We start from the raw sequence: 25,744 nt of genomic DNA, 5'->3' as shown, positions 1-25,744 counted from the left end.
TCTCTCAGATAACTAACCCTCAATCCATTCTTTTATGAAACACACCTTATTTTTCTAATTATCACAACCCACAACTAACTGGCTAACCAAACCAACTAAGGGTTCCGCTTACCTATCAGATTTGTTTCATTTGAGCGTTTCATCAAGAATATCGAAACTCTAGTGTTACAATAAGATGGTCTTGTAGCTGCCTCTATGCTGTTGCTTGATCACTTCAGTGAATTTTGTTTGGTCCATATGAAAAACATATTGTAATAATGTGCTCAAACAGTAAAATGCATTTGACTTGGTGTGCCCTCTCAGTATGTATGCTCTAGTTCTAATCTGCTATACAGCTATTTTCCTAGAGTTAACTAGTCAAAGGATCACTGTCATATCAGCACAAGCTTGTGATGTTTTAATAAATATTGCATACATGGTTGATAACTTGTATCGTTCTATCTCCCCCTTTTCTGGTATAGTTTTGGAATGTAATTATGACAACGATTTGCTTAAGATTAAAAAATAAAAAATACTTTTACATTGTATAAAGTTGATTATTGTTTAGATATCTTATATTTAAGTAGATGCTAATTTGTGTTTGCTTAGGATCACAAAAATCACTTTTAAAATATTTTCTCTCATATACCATACTCATTATAATGAGATTATTGTTCAGAAGCTACTCAAAAAAATTATAATCAACTTTCTGATTGTATTTGTTTACAATAAAAAAAGTACTTGTTAAACATTGTCTCTCATGTATTGCATTCATTATTCATTATAATGAGATTATTGCTCAGAACAAGCTACTCAAAGTAATTATAGTCAAATTTTAGATTGTATTTGTTTACAATTACAAATATCAAATTTTTAATATTCTCTTTCATGTCCTGCATCTTGAATGGACAGAAATATATTGTTGGGTTCAAATTTGCTGGACGGACATGGTATTTAGTTCTCTCGTCCTCCACTTATATGACTCTGTATATAGTTTTTAATTGAGACTAAACTCAGGTTGGTCTCTCAAAGTTAAACCCTGTCAAATTAGTCCTTCCAAGATATTGGTCACCACTTTAGTCCCTAATGTTCTCGAACTTCATCACATTACTCTTCGAAAGTTGTCACCAAATTTGTCCCTCAGATGTAAATTATCACCTCATGCATCCTTATTAAGGACTATAGGGGTGACATAAAGAGGAAATTTGGTATGAATTGAATCTTTCGGGGACTAATTTGGTATAATTTTTTTTTACAATGCAGTGCTAATTGTTTTGGAAGGCTAGTTCGGTGATGCATATAATGTTGGAGGAACTAACTTGATGGTCCACTCTACTGTTAATATACATTGATATTAGAGTTGTATAGGACAAATGCCTTCAGAGAATATACCATCAAATCATCAGTTTCCATAATGCTAGATCATTTACATGACTTTTAATATTTTTAATTGTTCAGTCTAATTTATTTATACATATAAGGTTGCCTCACAATGATAATATTAAGAAAATATCAACCTTTTATGTGGTTAATGAAGAGCGAATTTTCCATAATCTGCAAGGAATTTCGAAGATGGTGATTACTTATAATGTTCCATATTTGAAGGAGGTAGATATATAAAATTTTAACCTTGCGTGGTTGGGATATACTAATAAATTAAAACTAAAACTTTGGCATGTGCTCCATGCTTGCGTAGACTCTATTCTATACGAAGTGTTTTTCCAAATTTATCCACCACTTGTGGCCCTTGATGCTCCTCCATGAGTTGCCAAATTATCAGTTATAAAGATGCATTTTAATGTTAAACCTAAAATATCCATCCTTTTTAATTTAGTTGTAGAGAAGATCTGGTGTTTATGTGAGACATTGACTTTCCAGATCTCGATCTGCCATGTAACGTTTCTTGTACTTATTTTTGTAGTTATCTGAATGATGAATTATTTCAGATACCTGTTGTGTGTATAGTTTTGCAGCTTTTCCAGTTCTCGATGTAAATGTTGTTCTTACTTCGGTGAGAGAATCTGATCTTATTAATTGCAATTTATTGTGAATTTCATGTTGTTTATTTATCAAAATCAGAATCACTTGAATTTTTTATCACTCCTATTGAGCGATAGATAACTTGTAATCCAGTTGTTTTATTCAATTTGACTTGGGGAAACTGATCCCACGTTTTTCTTGATCGATGTTTATCCAGAAGTAGATTACTATATTGATTCATATTTGTTTATTCTGGCTGGTTACCTTGATTGATCTTGCCTGGTATAGTTTTGAATTAGCATCTGCTCATGATTTTGACATCAAAGGGAATCTTGAAAGCTAATAAATTTCAAGTTTGATTGATACATTATTGCCATCGACATCAAAGTCAGTAGCTAAATGCAATAATACTTGTATGATGTGTAATAATGTTTTTAAATTTTCTTCGAGTCCGCAATGAATCTTTTCTTTAACATTTTCTCCAGGAATTACTCTTGCATGCGCTCATACTCATTATCTTTTCCTTGCAATTGTTTTCAGTTCTTAACATTATTTACACTGTACTGCCGTGCACTGCTCTTTGTTCATCCTTTTATATTTCTTCTCTCGTCCCCTGTTTTCATATTTTCATACACTAATTTGTGGTAAGATTAGGGAGGATAACTGCACCCAAACCCATCGTGTATCCGCAAAAATTACCTACATTAAGTGAGATTTTATCCATTCAATGGGCTTGGGGTAATTACGTACAAAAAATCAGAACATGGGTACTGCAATACCCAACCTGCACCATTCTTGCACTATTTATTTTATTAATATTAGGGTTTGAGGATTTTTAAATTATTTGAATTGAGTTAGAATGTTAGGCGTTGCATTTTTAGTCAATGTTCTTTGTTTTGTTGATTTTTCATAGTTGAGTTAAGTACTAAAGCAGCATGTTTATTTAATTTGTCTAAAACAAGACTAGTTGGGAAGAAAACATATTTCTTTTAGCTAAAATGCAGATTATGGGTCTGGGTCATAGGTGTCCTACTGCTGGTGCTGTAGCAGCTACTTCTTTTTGTAGTCATGACGGTGCATTGGCAGATAATGTGGTATGGTTTGCTTCAGTTGGAATCTTCACTTTGCCAGCTCTTAGGTCATCATCCATGTATGATGGTGTGCTCCGAGGCTTACAAGTGTCCTAAAAATGGATAATAGATCCTAATGTCATACATTTAACACCACTATTAAAGAGTGAGAGAGATTTACAGTTAATTTATTATTTTGTAAGTTGTATGTACTATGTTTTGTTTAAGAAACCTATGACTTTTTATTGTTAATTATGAACGTCATGAATTTTGAGATTTTTATGTATATACATTATATGAACTATATAAAAAAAGAATTTCAAAATAGCGGTCATCTTGCTATCCATTATCCCGTCATTAGCATTCCACGATCCAGGATTGTTTAGACTGATTGTTGTAGGACCTTGATTTTGTTTCTAGTAAGAACTCCATTAAGTTATTTTGTGCCTGATCTGAAGGGTTGATTTGGCCCAAATACTAAGTTATGGAATGCTGTTCAAAGGTTACCTTTATTTTTGTTCTCTGGTGGAACCTAAATTCATTTCATCATTTATGCATGCATTTATAATAGTCCTTCAAAGATTACTTTCTTATTTTTTCCTGTTCAGTCAGTTGTTTGTCCGCGAGTCTTGTTTTTATTTAATATTTTTGTTATGTTACCACGAAAAGCTTTCCTTATAATGGTTTTTTTTTTTCTGTCCAGTTTCTGGTGTTCAAAGCTTTTCTTCCAGTGTGCAGAGTACTCCAGAAAAAAATGGCCATTCCGATGATGCTTCAAGATGTTCAGAACTCCTTCAGGAGTTTATGAAATATGGTCCAAAGAAGGAACTTCTTCAAACGTGCTTTGATAAGGACAAAAAGAACATGTCTTCAAAAACCAGGACGACTGAAGCTAAGCCATCTGGTAAGATAATTAAAAAACAAGACACAAAAAAGGTATCTAGTCTTAGTCGTCAGCCCTCAAAAAAGCAAAATCGCAAGGGCGAAAACCCCATCCGACTCATACCTCCTCCTGACCAGGCTTCTGATTTTGGACATCCGAACACATGGATCTGTAAAAATGCTGCTTGTAGGGCGGTTCTATCAATGGATGACACATTTTGTAGACGGTGTTCTTGTTGTATCTGTCATCTTTTTGATGATAACAAGGATCCTAGTCTTTGGTTAGTATGCACATCTGAATCTACTCAAGGGGACTCCTGTGGGTTATCTTGCCATATTGAATGTGCCCTTCAACATGAAAAAGTGGGAGTGATTGATCATGGGCAACTGATGCAACTAGATGGTGGTTATTGTTGTGCGTCCTGTGGTAAAGTTACTGGGATACTTGGGTAAGTAATTTTCTTTTACCTGTTATATCATCCTTCCTTGCACATACTGTTGTTTCAGCAGCAAAACACTATTTCTTGACTTGCCTTCTGAATATACTGTAGGATAAACGAGTTTTTAAAAAGATTTGCTTGTTTTTCTGCATCTTCTTTGTCCATCACTTACTGGATTGACATTTTGCAGCAAAAAACTGAACATATTATTGCAGTTTTGTGTTAGACCTCTTAGAACATGTTCGGTTTATTATTTGGGGGTGGTAAACATACTTTGCCTATGGAAAACGGACTTGACTATTTGCTTGGTGAATTATTTTAGTCTGTCTGTTAAAGTAATTTTGGCTTCAAAAGCAAGTTAGGTTGGAAAGTTATTTGGGGGTGGTTTGTGTTTAATAATGGCAGATGCTGGAAGAAACAGCTAAGTATAGCAAAAGAAGCCCGACGCATAGATGTACTCTGTTATAGGATATATTTGAGCTACAGGCTTCTGGATGGAACTTCAAAGTTTAAAGACCTGCATCAAATGGTACAGGAGGCGAAGGCTAAACTGGAGACAGAAGTTGGTCCTGTTGACGGGGTTTCTACCAAAATGGCGCGAGGCATTGTCAGTAGACTCCCTATTTCCAGTGATGTGCAGAGACTTTGCACTCTTGCTATTGAGAAAGCTGATAGCTGGCTGGCCACTCTTCCCAATTTAAATCCAGGTTCCATAGGTTGAAACTAATGCTGAGTTTTTTTGTTTTTGTTTTTTTGAGGAGCGGGGAAATAGTAAAAAAATTCTTGCTGTTCAAGCTAATCTCATTTGTTTGGTACATGATGATGTTTTTAATTTCACAGAGGGTTCACTTCCTGCTGCTTGCAAGTTTGTTTTTGAAGAGGTAACAGCTTCCTCTGTCAAAATCATTTTGATTGAAATGTCAAATATGTGTTCCGAGGACATTAAGGGGTACAAGCTCTGGTATTACAAGTGTCGAGAAGAACCAGACTCAAAGGATCCTGTTTCTGTGTTTCCCAAATCTCAGAGGAGGATTTTGATATCTGACCTTCAACCTTGCACAGAATATACTTTTCGGATTATGTCCTACACTGACCTGGGTGACCTGGGTCATTCTGAGGCTAAGTGTTTCACTAAGAGCATCAACATAATTCAAAACAATCCCTCTAAGTCTGTTGCTATGAATCATAAAAAACAGAACCTTCAAACTGGGTGCCATCCTTCTGGCTCCAAGATGGAGCTCAATCCCACAATGACAGATATTGGATTTAAGGTTCGAGACCTTGGAAATTTTTTGCGTCTTGCTTGGGCTCAAGAACGTAGTTACTCTGAGGAGTTCTGTTGTGCTGATATGAAAAATTGCTGTGGACAAAGTGAAATGAACAAGCCCAAAATTCCAGAAACTTGTTTGCCTTCAGATTCTCTATGCCTCGATTTGAATGTTGTTTCAGTCCCTGATTTGAATGAAGACCTAACACCTCCTTTTGAGTCTTCTAGGGATGAAGGTAATGGTTGCACTTTACTGCAGGCTGTTGAGGCAGATGATGATGCTGCTTCTCATGATCTAGAGAAAAATGATTTAGCAAGATCACATGGGAGTGGTGACTCTCAAACTTGGGTTCATCCGCCAAGAGAAGTGTCAGCTGTTGACTCTCGTGTAAAAGTAGGCAGGAAAAGGGCTGCGAGCACAAATGAAGAGGCTCATGATTGTGATAGCACTTTGATAAATGGTTCTCCTTTACGTATGCCTGATGGTTTGCGTCCGTTGGATGAAAACTTTGAGTATTGTGTGAAAGTAATCCGTTGGCTAGAGTGCGAGGGCCACATCAAACAGGAGTTTAGGTTGAAATTGTTAACATGGTTTAGTTTGAGATCGACAGAACAGGAACGCAGGGTGGTAAATACCTTCATTCAAACTCTTATGGATGATCCAAGTAGTTTGGCAGGGCAACTGGTTGACTCTTTCTCTGATATTGTATCCAGCAAGAGACCAAAAAATGGATTCAGTAGTAAAGCTGGGGCATCAAATTAAGGGTGATCCCGTGTCTTAAGTTTGTTAATTATCATTCACCCTTTTGTGTGATGAGAAATCACCCTCTGATTTTTTTTTTTGCCTTCCCTGTACAGGCATTTTAAAAAGAAAATTAATCACCCATTGAAGGGATTCATTTTTAATGCATTGCAGACAGGTTTTGTCTTGCTAAATGGATTTGCATTGATGATCGCAGCAAAAGTAACCCATTTTTCCTGGGAGGAGGATCATTGGATGAAAAGTTTCAGGATGTAGAAGGCATGGTGTTATTTCGTTAATTCCTGTAATTATTCAGCATGAATTTATTCACCAATGATATATTAGCATGGAGACCTTTTTTCACAACCTTTATTTGAAAAGGCTACATGATATATTCGCTGATTTTATTCATCACAATTGTTCTTTTTTAATCTTTCTTTTTCCCAACACTGATGAGCGGACAAACGAAAAGGCTTGCTTCAACCTTATTGTGGGCAAAGCAATTCTGCTTCACTGCGTTTTACTAAGGATGCAACCAGTGTTTATTCACCCGATATACTCTTAGTAGGATATTGGAGATCTCAAGGCAGCTCTGAATATGTTATTTTCTGGTAAATTTGAATTCAAATTACGGGTTGGGTCATGCATCAGACTCTGGATGCCTGTACTCAACAGTTACATGTTTGGAACCATGGTGAGGAAGCAACAAATGCCACTCAAAAGCTGAGAGCTTTTGCGGATATTGGGACACGTATCATTGTAGAAACAATTACAGAGCAACGATAGGTTGGACATAATGTCATACATTCGCATTTGAGTTCTGACTGCCTGAGAATTTATAATAGTATTTATCATTTATTTTATAAAAAAGAACCTTTGTAAATCTTGCCAAAGTAGTATGAAAAAGGAATATATTCAACTGTTATATATTTTTTTTTAAAACAGCTGGAATCTAGGTTAAGTGGTAGGTGTCCAGAGTGTGAGTGTCATAAATTCTAGAATACTAAATTTCATTCCTCTTGATGAAAAAAAAATAAATATAAATTTATTGTAAAAACCAAATATTTTCACTGAGTATGCTTGATGTTAGGATTGATTATTTTTATATTGATATAATTTTTGTAAGTCGATTCCCTTCAAATAAATAATTTTTTAGATAGTTCAGCTCGAATTAATAATAACACAATTTAATTAAATGATTGAATTTAAATAGTAAATGAGTTTAAGTTAAGAAATAATTATTTAAGGAATGTGATTTTAAATCATAACTAAAATAATATTTGTTTAGACTTTACTTCTTGATTTTGGATAATTAATGTGTCTTTTCTTTGATAATCAAAATAGTAAGATAAAAACGAATTGAGACAAAATTTATAAATATTGAAACGATAATTATTTATTTTGTTAAAATAATATTTCGCTTTTTTAGCTGTTTTTTCTAAATAAAAATTTTAAATTATTGTTTTCTTCTTTTCATTAGAGATGAGTGGTTTAAAATAATTTTTAGTCTAAAATGATTTCTCCAATATTTTTTTTTAATTTTATCTAATTAAGTGACTTTCAAATGAATTTTGTTTTCTTTTATTATTTTTTGTGATTTCTTCACTATAGTGGCATATTTTTTTGTCTTTCTGTCTTTGTGTGATGTCCGGTTCAGATGAATAAAATAATTTTGATCAATTATAAATTTTAATCAATAACTTTTGATTATGTATTCTTGACATTTAAATTTTGCCATTTTGTGCTATTAAATTAAATAATTTGCAGGTTTGTAACTAATAAAACATGAAAAATGAAGGGCAAAACAGTCAGAAGATAATAAATTATTATGTGGATTAAGAAAGGAAGGAGCAAGCACATGACATCACATCACAACATAACTTTTTTGTCACAGAAAAAGAATGCTACTTCGTACTGTCGGAGGAGCTAATCGTTTTCTCTGTTCATTTTCTCTCTCCAAATCCAAACCTTCTTTCTCTTTCCGTCCCATTTCTTCAATGGCTGAAGAATTCGTCAAGGGCACCGTTCATTCTAACGGCGTCGCCGTTATCACCCTTGATCGCCCCAAAGCTCTCAACGCCATGAACCTAGGTTTTTGGTTTTTTATTGCACTTATAATTATGTATGCTGTGTTAAATTGTGAATTAATTTTCAGTTGAAATCATTCACTCATATTATATATTATAACAACACGCAATCATCATAGAGCTTATGGCTTACTTGAAAATTACTATTTGTGATTTTTGTCACAAGGCCCTTGAAATAAAATGCAAAATTTGGGTTATTTTGATACATATTTAAATAGCATGATGATTCTAGGTTTTGATTGTTGAACATGGAATGAGAAAAACTAGGATTCGTGACATGTATACTTTTTGAATTCGTTTCCCATTTTACAATTTTGAGTTAGCGTGTTTTGTTTCACCGTAGAGAGAGCCAAAATTAATTCCTGACTAATAAAATTGATTTTGATGTGTCCGAGTGATGTCGACTAAAATTGATTCTGTCGTCAGAGTTTATTCTAACTTGAAGCTAGATTTTGTAACATTTGGTCAAATGTGATATTTATATTAATTTATTGTTCAACTCACTTTTAGTGAATATATCTAAACATAAACCACTTTACAATTAACTCACTTTTAACTAAAATCAGCTGTACAAAATCAATTCATTCAAAAATCAAAGTTTGTTACTGCAGAACCAAAGACACATACTAGGATTTAGAAAAAGTTAATTAAGATTTCTTTATTAGTGATTGTGGTTAGCTTGATTTTGATTTGGAAATCTTTATGGTGCAGATATGGATGTAAAGTATAAAAGTTATCTTGATCAATGGGAATTGGATCCAAGTGTCAAATGTGTTCTGGTTGATAGTAGCTCCCCTCGTTCATTTTGTGCTGGTATGATTGAGTCATATAGAGAAATGCACAATTTATTATTGTTTTATTCAATATTTTATTGAAGCATGTTTCTAGTTTGAGTACATTAAAAATTTGCGTGTTCTACAGATGTTTGGCTTTAGATATATGAGGTTATTAGTTTTGAGTGCTACTGTGCTAGGTAAGGTTTTGAGAGTCATCATTAATGGTCAATGCAGGTATGGATATTAAAGGGGTTGTTGCTGAAATACAGAAGGACAAACACACACCTTTAGTGCAGAAGGTCTCAATATATTATTTGTTTTAGCCTCAAGTATATTAATACATGCTTATCGAGTTGCATCTGTGATGTTTTTCATTGGATATATAGTTTGCTTCTTTGTCATCATCATCATCTTTTGACGCTATACAACTTTTCTTATAGTTTCTGTTTCGCCAAATGATTTTTTTTCTCCATTCTCAATGATGGCTTACTTGGTAACCGAGATCTTAGTTTATCTGCAGGCGGTGATGTGAAGCAGATAACAATCAAAAACAACCTATCAGATATCATTGAGGTCTAGTTGTGTCCTTTGTAATTATATGCCATCAGATTCTTACCCTTTTCAGTTTATTAAAACTATGCCAATTCAAAATGAATATTTTGTGTGTTTACTTCTTACGTCAGAGTTCAGACAAAGTATTGCCACACAGCTAATTTGGTAGACCAAACTATTCATGACAAACTTAGCTTTTAAAAACTTCAATATTTTAAAATAACTGGTAATATACAGTTCTTGAGGAAGTTTAATTTCAAGTAGATCAAACATAGAAATAAAATGCATTAAATATGCAACTCTTACTCTGTGACTGAAGAAGCCATCTCTGCAACTTTGTTTTCGGTATGCCTAAGGGTAATAACCCTTGCTCGGGTGTTGGTTTGCCTCGGGTTAGAAGGTTCTTCCTGTCGAGGTTCTAATAATGTCTTATCTGTTTGGAATGCATCAGCTTCTGCCATTACAGGATTGCCCTTTAACTACATCCTTTTTGTCCTCCAGAGTCATTGAACTTCCTTTGGATGTTTTACTGTATGCATCTATTAGAATCACATATGTAATTTGGTTGAGTTTAGACAGTTTATTTTGTCGGTAATTGACAATTTGTTTGTTACCGATTGCTGTCAAAACTGTCAGATTACACATCTTGCTGTGTCTTGCATTTGTGTACGACTTGTTAACATGGAGCGTAAAAATAATTTACCTATTATGCTGCATATTTTAGGTCTTCACGGCCGAGTATTCTTTGATTTGCAAAATTTCTGAGTACAAGAAACCATATATAAGTTTCATGGATGGAATAACAATGGGTTTTGGAATTGGCTTATCTGGTCATGGTCGCTATCGTATCATAACAGAGGTATGCTCACCTTGTAATATAGCTGCTTCATTTAATAAATTCGTAATAATTTCCGTTCTAGATCTTGTTTAGGACTTATCTTTTTCTTAACACATTTCCAGAGAACTGTTCTTGCCATGCCGGAAAATGGAATCGGCTTGTTCCCAGACGTAGGGTTTGCTCATATAGCGGCTCAAAGTCCAGGAGAAGGAGCTGTTGGTATTTTTTTTAAATAATATAGATTTTGTAGTTCTTTCTTGATTTATTAGATTAGATGAGCTAAAAGGATTGAGGGTTATTGAATTACCCAGCCTTCTATTTTTCCTTTTTGTGCACTATCTTCACAATTTTCCTCACGAATACAAATTGTGCCCTACACTATTGAAACATTTAAATGTGGTCTAAGGTTTCCATCAACAGCCTATTAATTTTCATAAATTTTGTTGAAAGGTTCTTCCACTTGCTTTCTGTGGAATCTCCGAATTCGGTTTGAATATTTTACTGACTGTAGGTGCTTATCTTGGATTGACTGGAAAGAGGATTTCCACTCCATCAGATGCAATATATGTTGGTCTTGGAACACATTATGTGCCGTCGGGAAAGTTAGGTTCATTCAAGGAGGCCCTTTTGGCAACAAACTTGTATGTCAGCATGAACCTTTGAGTGGCTCTTGAGCCACTTTCTTTAGATTATCACCCTTTAACCTTCATCATTTTAGATTGAATTGGACCCATGAAATTATAATAATGCATTGTTATGATTGTGTGGATATAAGACAAGTCATTTACTGTATGCATCCCATGTGACACTCACGGTTGTTTTGTTTGATATAATCTACATCAATGTACTTTGTTCAGAAGTATATAATTGCAAAGAGTGCATACGTACCAGTTGTAAACAATGCAACTATCTTACACAACAAATTGGTTGTTTAGTTCTCAGGATCCCCATCAGGACATCAAAGTACTTTTAGCAAGATATGAGTCAAACCCGGAGTCTGAGGCACAGTTGAAATCGCTTTTACCTCAGATAACTTCTTCATTTGGAGGAAATAAATCTGTTATTAAGACCATTGAGGAGCTAAAACAATTCCAGTCAAGCACCGACTCTAATGGTATGCTTGTCATCATATTGTTTGGATACAGTCTTTGTTGTGTATATTAAATACTAATTTTTGAAACTATAGTTAATTGCTTGTCAAATGCTCAGTAATCTAGTTTTTCCTATTTCTAGTTGTCGAGTGGGCTAATGAAGCTCTTCTAGGCCTTGCAAAAGGTGCTCCCTTCTCTCTTTTCTTGACAAATAGGCACTTCTCTGCAGTTGCTTCTGCACTAGGAAAAAATGGCAGTGAGTTATCCACGGTGAGCACTTTCTTTTTCTTATTTTGGGTTTGACAGTAGTTTCCATGTTTCCGAACACGAATTTAATGTGTATTCTAACTGTATTTGGGATAATCCAGCTTAGTGGTGTAATGAAAATGGAGTATCGCATTGCCTTGAGGTCTTCACTGAGACATGATTTTGCAGAAGGTGTCCGGGCAGTATTGGTGGATAAAGATCAGGTTCTTTTTTTTTTCTCTGCATGATTTTTATACCTTTATCTGATGGGCTAACTTTAATATTAATTTTTCGCCAAACCAAGTATAGGTGCAATTGACATGTCTGCAGAAAATAATTCTAGGTGTTGCTTACACTAATTAATATATTTTACTTTGAAGTACTTCAAGATTGGTGGAATGAAAGCATGAAAAATAATATGCCCGTTCTATATTTTTATACTCATGCCACCCTTGTAAACTAGGCAAACTCTTTAGAAGCTTCCGATATTGAGTGTGTTAATTGTCATGATAAAATGAACTTCATTCACTAAAATGCCTTTATTAATAAGGTTGGAATAATTAGATAGCTTAAATTACAATAAATAAGATATTAGTTGAAAAATGTAATTAATACTTCATTGATATTTTAGGATGACACATTGTATGAGAAACTAATATTCTAAACCTTACATTAACATTGTATGAGAAACTAATATTCTAAACCTTACACTTCATGTTAGACGGAGTGAGTATTTGGTTTCTCTGCATATAAATCTACAGCTTAAAGTATTTATATCTGGTTCTATGTGCATCTGTAGTTCTTTTGAGGAGCTCCGCCGCTGGTTCTATGAATCCTTTATATAAATCCTCTTTAATGCCTAGTTAGATTTCCTTCAATATTTGGTATATCTTGTTTCTTGCTTTGATAATAAATTGAACGAGTATTCCCCGCAGAATCCGAAGTGGAAACCATCAAGGTTGGAGGAAGTCAATCCGAGTGAGGTTGAAGCCACCTTTAAACCATTAGGACCGGAGGTGAAGGAGTTGTCCGTGTAATTTTCGAAGCGAAGTTTTCATTTGTATTGAGCACTGCATCAAATAAATAGTGTTATCACTGGTGTTTATTATCATTGGGTCCTGTCTGGTGTTGCTTGTATTGTTGTCGTCATGATAACATAGAATTCAGGATCTTAGAAATCAAAGGACGATGTTGCTTCTATATTATGTCCATTTGGAAGGATATAGACTATGACTTCCTCAATTTATCTTATATTTTTCTCCGCAAAGTTATGACTTGAAAATGTGAGAATATTTTATTTTGTGTGGAGTAGTTGGGCGAACAGAGTTACTGTTTTGATTGTTTTAGAAATTTGGGTGGTTCAATCATTTTATATTTATTTAAAAAAATTGTGTTTTAGAAATTTAAGATACTTTGACATTTTTTTCTTTCACATATATTATTAAATAATTAAACATCATTTTGTAAAATTGTGATATTCAGACAATATTTATTTTTAAATCGAGTATATTGTATAAAAATAGCTTATTTAATGTACATCAACTATGTGGAAAAAGAAAATTCATTGTTCAAAGAAAACCTGGTATAAGAGACAAATAAATTCTCTTGTCAGAGAAACATTTTCCCTTTTTAAGAAACGCTTTTTCCTCTCAAACTTCTTTTAAATGAATTTATAACACAAATCACAAATATACATCACAATAATTTTTAATATTGATATTTAGACTAAACATTTAATTCATCTAATCTACTGCTTCAAGAAAAGTTACTAAATAAATCTCACTAAACGAGATCATATCATTATATACTTCGAACAATAATTTATTTATTAAACAACACTTCCGAAGAAATACTAATTCTCTCAAATAACACCCGAAGTACTTATTTGAAAACAAATCTTTCAAGCAGTAAGCTCTCTTGTTGAAGATGCTCTATGTACTTCAATTTCCTTCTATTCTTCATATCCTTACAGTACATGAGGAAATCTAGTATACCAAACATCTAGTGAACGACCTACATAAAAGATTCACTGACTTTTTGTCCCATTAAGATACTTAAAACTATTTTACAAAGTATTCTACTTTCTAACATTGTTTCTAAGGTCTTATATTTTCCTCCAAGATAACAAAAGATACATTTGAAGGAAGAGATAACACATATACTAGAGCAGCTCCACAACCAGACATGTGTGCATACAGCTCCATTGGACAGTGGCTTACAGGACATAGCCAAAATTCTTGAAGTATGAAATGACAATGTATAGTTCTTCTCACATTTCTACTCAGTAGCTGTAGCTTGTCCTTTCTTTCTCAATCTTAGAGATCTTTGATTTACTTCATGCTTTTGATTTGGCTCCACAAGCACCAAACGTGACATAACATATGACAAAAGTTCTTCATGGTGAGAAAAGGTGAAATCTAAATGAGCATATTCAAACTCATTCATAGACACATCAACACCACCTTCCTTCATCAATTTATAGTGTCTCTTTACCATTGAAGGTCTTATAACTTTGTCTTTCTGACCAGCTACCAAATCAACAGGAATGTCAATGAGCCAATAGTTTTCACCCAAATCCAATGGCTCAGGTGAACCATACACCTTCCTATTAGCAGATGCACTCCCATAATCAAACATTCTAAATCTTCTAGTTCTCTTTATTTGTGCAAGATGAAGACCAACATAAAACGATACTCCTGGCATGTCATTCATGTTGTAATGTGGTGTTCCTAAGACTCCGACCCAATTTGAGCTGTCTCCACCAAGAACATATCCTAGTAAAGTTTGAACCAATCCTCCGACTGCAGGTAGGTTTTGCAGGTCCCGTGCTAACTTGTTAAAGAGCATACGGAAAAATCTGGTAGGTATGTAGAAGGCCGGGAAAATACGAGACAAAATAGGAGCTAGAAAAAAGATTCCACTCTCCACCACAGAAAAAACTAGGTTAGAGTCATGGTGAAAACCTGCAGGTGATAACAAAATCAATCTAGAGAGTCTATGCGGCTTCTCTTTTATCCTACGCGTAATGACATACATCAACATAGATGCTCCTCCCAAACTATGGCTAATTGCACAAAGCCTGTAGAGCTGATCATCATTATTATCTTCCTCAATATCAGGCTTACTAAGTTTCAGCTCGGCAGTTTTTACTTGATGGATTTTCTCTATCATAGCAGGAATATCCTCAGTCCCGTGTTCGTTGATGGAATACCGCCAGTATCTGCACTACATCAATTCCATGATGATATTATTGTATCTGTCAGCAATAAGTAGGAAGACACTGTAATAACAAAATAGGGTTTGTTTTGAGGACTTACTCGCGCGAGGAGATGTTCTTGTTGACGTGTTCTCTAGAAACTAAACCACGGAAGTTTCCCAAAAACACATCATATCCTGAAACAAAACAATTTTGTTCATGTAATAATTTGAAAAAATGATATTCTTGGAGTGTACATACTATTTTGACCAATACAACAAACCTTGATCATAGGCTGCAAAAGCTGGAGATCCAACAACACCATTAGATACCCAACTGGATAAAAAAAAGGATTAAATTTATTAGATTACCACAATTGCTTTGACAAATTTTTGGAGGGTTAAAATGTATATACATTGAAAAGTTGAAATTAAGGTCCAAACATTTTTTTTGAATAAAAAATTAAGGTCCTAACATAATTGGCCAGAAAAGAAAAATATGGCATGCAGCAGTTGAACAGAAAAAATTGTTGGAATAGTAGAACTCTTCAATCCAAAAAAGTCTTAATGAGTTCAAACTCGCTTATGCAGTAAGCTTCCTAAGTCTAGATGGTTTAAAGCCTTGTACATGAGACAACAATATTACTCACCCCATTGATGAATCAAAAACTCCATGCTGAAGATAAACTGCTTTACGAGCATCTCGCCTGTTAATTCAGATTACAGGAATTAGACTGTACACATAAATATGTTATAACAGTAGTGCAACCCTAAACTGCTTTTCGAGCATCTCGCCTGTTAATTCAGATTACAGGAATTAGACTGTACACATAAATATGTTATAACAGTAGTGCAACCCTACTTTATGTCCATTTTTCCTACATATTGCTATCCATATGTGATAGTTGAATATATTCTGAATGATAACATTTTCATTATGCATTCACAGAATCCCTCCGCATAAACATGATATTTACAAGTTGTAATCCCATATGGCCATAAGGAGATCTTATATGTGCTATATTTATGTCAGAAATTATGCACAACTTAAGTTTGGAAAGAAATATGATTTAGCAGAAAAGAGGCATTTCAATTCAAATATCAGTTGTATTCAATCCATAAAACACAATAAAATTGTTGAGATCAAAAGATGCCAAATTATCAATTAGTATCATGGATGATGTTTACATTTCTATAGTCATTCACCATGGAAAACTAATTGTTATGCATTTAGTTTTAACTGGATGATCCCAGTAAGTTCAAAAATTGAAGTGGACAGTTCATTGCATTTATGGAGGTCCATATACAGTCTCCGTAAGAAGTGTCTACTTTACCTGGGTATTCTTTCCAAAAGAAGAACATATCCATCAGCAGTGATCACATGAATAGCTTCGTACGGGTACCTGTCATAGGTACAATCATAAACCAAAAAATAAAGAATAAGTGCATTTTAGGGTTGATAGTGACTTTGGCAAAATCATGGTATGATACTATGATTTTGGCAAAAGCTACACTTTTGAACTGTAAAAATCTCGCAGTGCCACTGTGATCTCGTCAAACTCAGTGTAATTTCAAACATGCATTGAATGTAAAGACGGCTATACAATGAACTTTACCCAAGCTCTGTTATGACATCCTGACATGTTCGGGAATCTGTGCTAAAAGACTGACGAAAATTGGTATTCCTGTCTGTAGGTGTTGGGTCATTCTCTCCAAGCGTAGCTGTAAAAACGGTGGCATTCTGAACACCATTATCATCTTCTTCAACGCATCTTTCATGTGATGAAAACAAACTAAATAATTTTCCAAAAGCTTCTGATGGGGAAAGGAGAAGATGTACTGCCTTGTGAACAATGTCGAACACAGCTTCTATAAATATTTCCATAACTAAATGAAGATCCTGATTGACAAAAAAGAAAATACTAAGAAACACAAAATTAAATGCACGAAAAATTGTCAAAATAAATGATAAGAAATACGCCAAACAAATTAATAAGGATAGAAATAGTTCCACAACCTCTATGATCCCACGTCTCCGATCAGTAGTTCGATGAATAATTTGGTCCTTGAGGCTTTGCACCCTCGCATGTAAATGTGAATGTGCAGAGTGCTGATTTCCAGAGGCGGAGCGCGGTTTTGACACCACGGAATAAGCTAACCGGCAAAGACGCAATGGAATCCCCAGCAAAAACTTTACAGGAACCAAAATCCAAAGTAAGATGTACTGGATCCAATCTATATGATGCCTACTATTATCGGTAAAACTGGCTCTAGAGGTTCTAGAACTGGCAGATGAGGGAGTGCCAGGATAATCATACCCATCAACATCTTCATCTCCGGATAAGTATTCGAGGCTTGAAACATCAGAATCCACAGCAAGTTCATGAATAAATTGGTTGAAGGAGGACACACCACTGGGAAAATAAGGCAAGCAAATCAATATTAAGAACATCATCCTAGTTTAAAAATGGAGCACATTATTAAAGCTATAACCACAGGCATTCATCCCAAATGAAGTAGAACGCAAACTTTATAGCTAGACATGATAAAAAATACAAATACAGTACACGTGAGAGATTTTCAAAATAATGAAATCAATGAAAGCACTCTAAGAGGTGTGTTTCTTCATAGATGTGAGATTCAAATTAATAAAGTGTGTTTTTCATGATTGAAAGTGTTCATTCATGAATCAATACATATTTTCATTTGAATCACAACTCATGGAAGAATGTAACTCTTTGTTAAGAGTTATTTCTTCTCATCAAGTGGTGCATGTAATAGACAACTTCACCATGCAAGAAGAATAAGAAAAATCATTTGTTTATGGTCCTAAACTCTGCCAAAATCAAAACTCTAAATCATTTCCTCTTTGCTCTTACACACAAATTGAAGTTAGGAAACTATTGTTCTGTAAAATATCATTGAATGCTATTCTTTGACTGTGTATGTGTAATCCATATCAAGGAGCTCCAAAATATCCTAAAGGGGATTCTCGAACCTAAAAATGAGTTTCCACACTCGCTTTGGAGTAACTGTGCAATCATCTTCTTAATCACTATTCCATTTATTGCACCATCCTCACCCCATACAAATCTATCCATCCAACATTACATATCAAGTTAAAAACACTAAATCATTATAACATAACAGAAAGATTTTACATAGACATTTACCAATTCCACGAGGAAAACTTACTTTTCCATCCAACGCGGAAATCGCGGTCCACGGAAAGTTGGCCTTAGCTCCCAACCCTGAATACCTTCAAGTATCTTAGCTTTCCCAGGTAGGAATGCCAACAAAAGAGCTGATACTCCATTGATCAACCTCACAATATTGTTCAAGGACTCATAAGTAAATGTCTTCACCGACCTATACCAAAATTCAAATTCAAATTCAATTGACAAAGCCATAATACACATCCAATTGCTCTAAAATAACAATAACAATTATAAAAACAACTCCATCATTCCAACTAAGAAACATCAACACTCCAAAATGTTAATTGTTAGTTTAGCAGCAAAACCGAACCATCAACCTCTTTCCTTAATATTTTTTCAGAGTCCCAACCCATACCATTGGGCTATACATTCGAGGACAAATAAAGTATTAAATTGATTGTCGAGTCAAGAGAATCCAACATTATGGTAACAAGATAAAGCTAGTTAAGCATAATTTAATCTTAATCTTAACAATGGTGTCATGCAGAAACTAACTAATCCAAGTAAATCCCTAGACATGAATCATAATTACATAATAACAGATACATGCAACAAATAAATTTGCTTACTCTTTAGTAACAGCGAGGATGTTGTCAACAAAACGTTGCATTCTCGATCGAATTTCGGTTATTCTTTCTTTCAAATTGCGAAAAAGGGAAAATTAGAATATGCGCCCGATAAAATTGCAGTTAGATAGATTCGTATAATTTTTGTGTATCTTTTTCAGAAATCAGGGATCGATCGGTAATCCGAGGAAGAAGCAAATTCAAACCAGCGAAGACGTTTTTTTTTGCTTGCGAGGTTGGAGAATCTTTTTTTTTTTTTTTCCTTTCTTTCTTGCGAGGAATGTTAAGTCGGTGGATAAGCAATGTTGTCTGAGATTACACGTGGGCGCATGTGATTGGGTGAGTTTGCTTCGTGTCTCGTTGAGTTATTTACTGCTTGTGTCGGTAACACGTAGCATTTCCGACCATGGAATTTTTGCAGTTATCTATGGGAATATCTGAACCGTTGAAGAATGGGAGTGTGTGTGATGAACGGACAGGGTTGTAAGTGGATAAGTATGCTGACGATGCAAGTGATAATTTTCAAAAGGAAAATGAAAAGAAGTGGGACTTTATTTTTGGAGAACAAAGCACGCAAACCACGGAGGAAATCTATCAACTTCACCAAAAACATAGATTTCACCTAAATAAAAACGTTGTCTTATTTATTTTTACTTTTATTTACTATTTTTCAATAAAGAATTGTAAAAGAATAAAAGTTTAATTGTATTTTTTGTTTTCAATTTTCATCAATTTGTGAAATGGGTTTTTATTTTAAATTATGGTAATTTTGATTTTTTTAAATTTTTTAATTAAAAAATAATAATATTATAAACAATATAATTTACGATACAGTAATATTAAATTACTATTTTTTTAGTTATAAAATTCGAAAAAATAATCAAAATCGTCAAATTTTAAAGAGAATTAATTAAAGTAGAAAAAATAAAATATCAATTAAGCCAAAAATAAACAAGTACAAATAGTATTTTTCTGTAATTAAATATGCATATAATAAATAAATAAACTTAATTTTCTTTTAAAATTTATCATATCGTGCAATTATATATAATAATAATAATAATTAACTAGTATAAAATTTTCTTTACCTTTTTTTTTAAATGAAAAAAATCGTTAGTTTTATTTTTGTAAAATATGGTTGATTGTTTTGATAAAATAAATAAATTTTGTGTTTGTTTTTATAATTTTATTTCTTTTAGGTTTTCAACCATCTAAAATATGAAATAATTGTTTCAACTCTTGCTAATCATTTATGAAAAATACTTCCTTCATTCCTATTTATAAAAAAAAATAAAAATCAACAAAAATATATATATTTAATTTAAATTTAAACCAAATACATAGTTAATTTCTATTTTTTTTTATAAATAAAAATGAAAAGAGTATACATTAACTTGGAACCACAGATATTAATCCTGTGCCATCATGAAGTGCCACATAAAATGACCACGTGACTTTTCGATCGAAAATACAGCCAATTAAAAGATTTTGCATGACAATATGGATAAGTTAATCTTTCTATTTTTTAATTTTTTTAAATATTTTGGTCTAGTCCTTAAAAAAAATTCTTCAAAAATTTTGAAGGGAGGTAAAATGGAAAATAAAATCACAAAAGATAAGTTAGAAAATTAATACACTAGAGAATTCAATGAACAGATAAATTGTTCCTACAACACAGACCAAACGGAATTGTGACCAATTAAGGCAAAAATTCAATCTCTATTGGGATTTTTCCTTCCACTTCTGATTTATAGTTTATGTGCCACATCGAGAAGTTCAATTTCTTACCACTACATGAACTTCAACCTTTTATCTAAATTACATACAACCCAATTGAATATATTTGAGCCAAGTACATAACCGAAACAGTATAAGTTATTATGGAAAGAAAAAAATTGTTTCCTAACACAAACGTTGAGCTGTTATCCTAAGATTGCATATAGTAACGCTCTTCAATATCTATCCTAGGTGATGCTGCTGCCTCAACTATGTAGATTTATTTTGGGCAACTGAGAAGGAAAATTCAGACACTAAACCCAAATGGTCGCTTCCCACTTTCTATTGATCAACAAAAAACTAGTTAAATTGGAAAAATTATTGCAATTAGAAAACAAAATTTGAAGCAGAAATACCTTGCATGGTAGACCACCTGCCCTTAATAGATCGCTAATTGAAACGGTATCAAGAACTCTTGTAGGTACAATACCGTCAGAGTACCTGCATCGATGTGCAATCAATATATCTTATTGTTGAGTAATTGTCATCATTAAGGCCATAAACATCATATTTTTCATAACCTACACTTTGTCAGAGCTTAGGAAGGAATTTTATTACCATAAGTAATCTACAGTACCAAGAAACTTTGAGTGATAGGAAGTTGCCAGGGGTTCACCATTGAATCCCCGTGTACTAGCTGAACCCTGAAAAGGTTTATTATTTTACTATTATGGCATGGACCATGAGAAGGAAATATGGAAATTAATATAAATAACAATAGACTATTAAAGAATGATTAGGTACATCCACTGTGGCATACGAACTATTCAGCTTTAATGGATGCACAGCCAAGTGACACTCAGCATCACCGGTTGCAGTTTTTACCTCTTCATCTGTCCAGCAATCTAACAATCTGGAAACAGTAGCTTGAAAGCATCATACTGAGATAGAACTGAATAGCACAAACACTCACAAGAAACAAACCTTTTACAATTATTGAAAATGGGTTAAAGGTCATGTACAGGTATCATATACAACAGTGCTTAATGCCTTAATCTATATTCACGAAAGGACATTTATGTGTAAATTATAGCAAATCCAATTAACATAAACACGTCAAGGAACTTTCTCTTTTAGAAAACTGCAGGACAAACAAAATTACCGTTTAGGAAATAATGAAAGTGATTCAAATGAACCCAGATGGAAAAAGATGAATACCGTTTATAGTACACTAATTTAGAATACACACAAATTCGAGATTAGTGTTTAGTTATAAATGGTGAAAATACAAAACTACCTGACCATAAATACTCTAATCAAACTCAAGATTTTACAGTCATACACTGTCAGCATAAGTTTGTTATAATTTAAGTGATATAAAAAAAACAATAATTCTTTACCATATTAACAGTGCATGCAATCCTGCACCGTTGCTTATGATATAGAATTTATAGCCCAAAAACGGAAAAATACCTATCTGGTAAAATAAATGGACCAACTGTTTCTTTCTTATCACCTAAAACTTGAGCAGGACGACAGCGTTTCTGTCCAGATAACTCCTTTCTGTCATATAGCTTGACATTAAGCTGCAAATGAAAACCAAATCCATTTTTAAGTAAGCATCTTAAACATAAACTACTTGCTCGGATTCATGGCATAATCAATTTTATTTCCATGTCCAGTATAGAATGAATTTGCAAAACCAAGATCGTGTGAATGTAATGTAACAATTTCAATGTAATTCACCTCAGACGATGACAAGAACTTGTATATTCCACTCTGTTGAAAAACAAGTATAAATTGAAATCAATATGTCAAAATGAACAGCACAAAGTAATGAAATGACAAACTCCTATCTATTTTCTGGAATATGCACCTGAGGAGTACTATTGAAATCACCAGCTAGGATTACAGGGGCATTACCCCATTTCTCTGAGAGGGTCTGTGCTTTTGATGAGAGGAATCGAATCTGCGATATTTAATATTTCAAGCTAAGCTAAGGATTAGGTGAAGGCATTAAGCTAATGTAAATACTGACTGGTATTTCGTAGATAACAAAAACATTTTAGGATTAGACATTAGTAGTTAACCAAACTGATCAGCTATCCCTTTATCCAAAGGAGGGAGTACAAACCTTTTTTTATGGCCAAAGAAGGAACAAAAACACTTACTTGACCTAATTTAACTTCTCCCCTGTTTGGGTTATAAAGTACGTGGATGTTACCAACCAATAGTCTTCTTGAACCAGATCCACACGTCTGCCTGTACAGGATGAAGTTAAAGATGCAAAGGAGGACCGATGAATGTACACTAGGACAATATTTGCAGTAATAAAGCTAAGGCAATTATGGATTGCTACTGCTTACGTTCAAGCTAATATAAAGTGGTCATGCGAGATAAAGCAGGAGATGACTAAAGGAACCAGGAATTCAGGCAGCATTCAAGTGCCACAGCACACACTGTTATAGAGATTTTTATGTTTGATCAACATTCCCACAACAACGCTGACAATCAAAGTCTCAACTATATAAGATAGTATTTTTCTCTTGTTGAAAATTTGTTACTTTTGGAAAGTCATGCATGCAATGCAGTCATAAATCATTAATGGCTCAAACCCAATAGGCATTCGTGTCATTACAAGAAATTAACTGGCATCAAGAAGCACAAGTGAAGCTTTGAAATGCCAAAAGGATCAACCATTCATGTCATTAAAACAAATTAGCTGGCATCAAGGAACTAATACCTCAAAAACTAGAAGCTGAGCAACATTATCACGAAGGCCAATGTTCTTATATTGGATACTCTCTCCATCTAATAAATTGAACCTGGCACAAAAAAGTAAAAGACTAATCAAAGTGAACAAACTAGATTTGTCAATTTTGATCTAACATACAAGCAAAGTGAACAACTTATAGATTACTTATCAGCTTTCCAAAACATTGCACAACCGTCAGCTGAATCTCCAGTGCGTCTCTGCAGCTCCATTTACACAATTCATTAAGTTCCTAGTTAGATACCTACAGATTAAGGTGTACTGCTGCTACTTGTACTATCGTAACAGGAAAATTTCACACTAACAGATAAATGAGCATGTCTGATTGTCAATGCAGATCAAATCAACTACTAAATTTTATCATTCATTTTTTAATGAACCAAAAAGTAACCAAAGTAGAAAATAGAAACTCAAACCCCAAGCTGAAGTCTTATGTATATTAAGTATGATATTTAGGAAAAACAATTTATGACAAGTCCTTGAGCAGTTTCATAAGCTCTCCATGACAGCTTACTAAAATAGTTGAACTTTATTTTATTTTTGTCATAAAAAAATCTTATACATAACACTAATATAATAAGCGCTTATTATAAACATATAAGTTGTTTAATCCAAACAGAACCTAAAATAAATAAATAAAGTGTTTGAAGGAAATGAAAATGACCTTATAAGATCCTGCATATCCTGCCTCAACCAAAATTTTAGAAAGTTCAAAATACTTGTCCACCTCCTGACAGTACGAAGCAGAAAATACATACATTATAGTGTTAATTAATTGGAATTTATATATAAAGAGTTAGTATTAATTGGAATGGTGAAAGTGAAACGTTGTTGGTTGTTACCTGTAAACAGATAATATCAGGGTTCCATTCGAAGAGTTCGTGAGAAAGAATTCTCATACGACGATCCCAATTGATGTAACGAGAAGGAATGTTAAGGTATAAATCAGGGTGTTGAGAAGCATTTCTATCAGCAAGTATGTTATATGACGCTACGGTGAATCTATGTGTTGGAGATGCGAGCGATTGATCGAATGATTGAATCCAACGGCGTTGGATTCCGTGAGATTGATGTGTATGATAAGAATTGGAATTGGAATTGGAACGGCAATGGCAATGAATGTAAGAAGCAGTGAACTTGAAGCGCGTGGGGTTGGAGGAAGAGAGTAGTCTGAGGCAAGAGGAAGGAGTTGAAAAGGAAGAAGCCATTTCAGAATGAATGAAGAACGAAACGCGCCACAATTCGTTATCTAATCCCCAATCCAACGCCTCTCTCCTTTGCATCTCAATTACCTTTGCTTTATTTTTTTTTAATTTGATCCCTGAAATTATATATCAAATTATAATAATTATAAACTATTTTAATGACAAATTATATTTTAAAAGAGTAAATTGTATTTTAATTATTATTTTGATTATTCAAAATTTTATTTGAATTATGTATATTGTTATAAAAGAATTTTTATACTGAATTTTTAAATTTTTATTAAATAAAGTTGTCGTTAAAATTAGTATTACATTGACTATAAAAAATAGCTTTCGGATAAGAAAATCTTTCATAGTCATAATACAATAAGTAATAACAATCTAAATTAACATCACTATATGAATTTATATCTTCGAATTTTACTTCAATATTGTTATATTATTTTTTTCCTTCAAATCTAACTAAAGATCTGCATTAATGGCAACTGAGCATTTGCACTTCATTATTAATATCCATTGAAATTAAATTCAGATTTTACAGATTGAGATTCTCTACTTTTGAGTTGATTGTCTCAATATTAATCTCATATTTTCTTTATCTTATTAGAGTTTATATATCTTTTATGAACTAATTGATTTATAGTCTGGATCGTGAGCCGGTGGTTTGCAAATGTTCAATATGCAAGAATATGATAAAAAAAATTATTGGATGTTTGTAAAGTTAAGATACTTTACCTTCTAAAATAAATTACACACTTTAAATAATTAAAATTCACATTAAATTTAGACTTTACCGTAAAATCTTAATCATCCACAAATACCCTTTTGCTTTCCACTCACACATAACATAATCCTTTGTTTCAAGCAGGAGTGGTAATTCATAAAAGTAAACATTGAAGGAAGAGACATGAAGCAAATGAAACTCAAGGACTAAATATTAATAGTAATACAATAACAAATCATATCTTGGGGCGGAAAACAACACTAACATACCTATCTAATGAACAATTGCAAACAAATTACAATTTTGTGTATTGATTATAATTTGCACAGAAAATACTTATAACGGATAAATAATTAATAATTATTTGAAGTACAGAGACAACTAATTTTACCTAAAA

General features: G+C 33.3%; 4 protein-coding genes across 8 annotated transcripts; 2 read left to right on the top strand and 2 right to left on the bottom strand.

Moving 5' to 3' along the window:
- Positions 1 to 3,285: 3,285 nt before the first annotated feature.
- LOC101491891 (VIN3-like protein 1) lies at positions 3,286 to 7,285 on the top strand. 3 transcript variants are annotated; one of them, XM_073370107.1, is made up of 4 exons: positions 3,286 to 4,360; positions 4,757 to 5,067; positions 5,192 to 6,383; positions 6,477 to 7,285. In XM_073370107.1, the coding sequence occupies exons 1-3, from the start codon at positions 3,834 to 3,836 to the stop codon at positions 6,379 to 6,381; spliced, it is 2,028 nt and encodes a 675-aa protein (XP_073226208.1). In that variant the 5' UTR covers positions 3,286 to 3,833; the 3' UTR covers positions 6,382 to 6,383; positions 6,477 to 7,285. The 3 variants fall into 3 exon arrangements, with proteins under 3 accessions (XP_073226208.1, XP_073226209.1, XP_073226207.1); XM_073370108.1 differs by having other exon boundaries at positions 3,288 to 4,360; positions 4,757 to 5,058; positions 5,192 to 7,285; XM_073370106.1 differs by having other exon boundaries at positions 3,290 to 4,360; positions 5,192 to 7,285.
- A 931-nt stretch (positions 7,286 to 8,216) lies between these two features.
- Positions 8,217 to 13,217, top strand: LOC101491368 (3-hydroxyisobutyryl-CoA hydrolase-like protein 3, mitochondrial). Of its 3 annotated transcripts, XM_027335700.2 has the most exons (11): positions 8,217 to 8,451; positions 9,159 to 9,260; positions 9,458 to 9,500; positions 9,742 to 9,796; positions 10,500 to 10,634; positions 10,736 to 10,832; positions 11,125 to 11,254; positions 11,549 to 11,727; positions 11,847 to 11,974; positions 12,073 to 12,174; positions 12,886 to 13,217. In XM_027335700.2, the coding sequence occupies exons 1-11, from the start codon at positions 8,262 to 8,264 to the stop codon at positions 12,985 to 12,987; spliced, it is 1,263 nt and encodes a 420-aa protein (XP_027191501.1). In that variant the 5' UTR covers positions 8,217 to 8,261; the 3' UTR covers positions 12,988 to 13,217. The 3 variants fall into 3 exon arrangements, with proteins under 3 accessions (XP_027191501.1, XP_004503424.1, XP_004503423.1); XM_004503367.4 differs by lacking the exon at positions 9,458 to 9,500 and having other exon boundaries at positions 9,744 to 9,796; XM_004503366.4 differs by lacking the exon at positions 9,742 to 9,796 and having other exon boundaries at positions 9,458 to 9,522.
- Positions 13,218 to 13,719: 502 nt separating this feature from the next.
- On the bottom strand, positions 13,720 to 19,245 carry LOC101491052 (uncharacterized). Its single transcript, XM_004503365.4, has 9 exons — positions 18,933 to 19,245; positions 18,341 to 18,514; positions 17,163 to 17,559; positions 16,762 to 17,045; positions 16,480 to 16,548; positions 15,796 to 15,852; positions 15,430 to 15,482; positions 15,268 to 15,343; positions 13,720 to 15,170 (listed from the first exon to the last, which is right to left on the bottom strand). Exons 1-9 carry the CDS (start codon positions 18,971 to 18,973, stop codon positions 14,228 to 14,230), a joined length of 2,094 nt encoding a protein of 697 aa, XP_004503422.1. The 5' UTR covers positions 18,974 to 19,245; the 3' UTR covers positions 13,720 to 14,227.
- A 1,373-nt stretch (positions 19,246 to 20,618) lies between these two features.
- Positions 20,619 to 24,718, bottom strand: LOC101490731 (carbon catabolite repressor protein 4 homolog 3). Its single transcript, XM_004503364.3, is given in 13 exon segments — positions 20,619 to 20,918; positions 20,921 to 20,987; positions 21,062 to 21,146; positions 21,264 to 21,349; positions 21,450 to 21,558; positions 22,119 to 22,231; positions 22,392 to 22,424; positions 22,522 to 22,614; positions 22,817 to 22,903; positions 23,389 to 23,470; positions 23,566 to 23,618; positions 24,083 to 24,148; positions 24,261 to 24,718. Coding segments are annotated over 13 exon segments (1,377 nt in total). The 5' UTR covers positions 24,702 to 24,718; the 3' UTR covers positions 20,619 to 20,856.
- Positions 24,719 to 25,744: the final 1,026 nt, after the last annotated feature.

This window comes from Cicer arietinum, chromosome 6, assembly GCF_000331145.2.
Source record: "Cicer arietinum cultivar CDC Frontier isolate Library 1 chromosome 6, Cicar.CDCFrontier_v2.0, whole genome shotgun sequence".
In the NCBI taxonomy this organism is placed as follows: domain Eukaryota; kingdom Viridiplantae; phylum Streptophyta; class Magnoliopsida; order Fabales; family Fabaceae; genus Cicer; species Cicer arietinum.
Note: the sequence above shows the minus strand (reverse complement) of the source record. Positions and strands in the feature narration are given on the sequence as shown.

Coding starts and splice junctions, on each gene's coding strand:
- LOC101491891 (XM_073370107.1), top strand. CDS start 3,834: ATGAAATATGGTCCAAAGAAGGAACTTCTTCAAACGTGCTTTGATAAG. Junction 4,361..4,756: donor AAAGTTACTGGGATACTTGG/GTAAGTAATTTT, acceptor TAATAATGGCAG/ATGCTGGAAGAAACAGCTAA. Junction 5,068..5,191: donor TTTAAATCCAGGTTCCATAG/GTTGAAACTAAT, acceptor TTAATTTCACAG/AGGGTTCACTTCCTGCTGCT.
- LOC101491368 (XM_027335700.2), top strand. CDS start 8,262: ATGCTACTTCGTACTGTCGGAGGAGCTAATCGTTTTCTCTGTTCATTT. Junction 8,452..9,158: donor TCTCAACGCCATGAACCTAG/GTTTTTGGTTTT, acceptor TTTATGGTGCAG/ATATGGATGTAAAGTATAAA. Junction 9,501..9,741: donor GCTGAAATACAGAAGGACAA/ACACACACCTTT, acceptor TAGTTTATCTGC/AGGCGGTGATGTGAAGCAGA.
- LOC101491052 (XM_004503365.4), bottom strand. CDS start 18,973: ATGCAACGTTTTGTTGACAACATCCTCGCTGTTACTAAAGA. Junction 17,560..18,340: donor TTTCCGCGTTGGATGGAAAA/GTAAGTTTTCCT, acceptor TTATTTTCCCAG/TGGTGTGTCCTCCTTCAACC. Junction 15,171..15,267: donor AAGAACATCTCCTCGCGCGA/GTAAGTCCTCAA, acceptor GATGTAGTGCAG/ATACTGGCGGTATTCCATCA.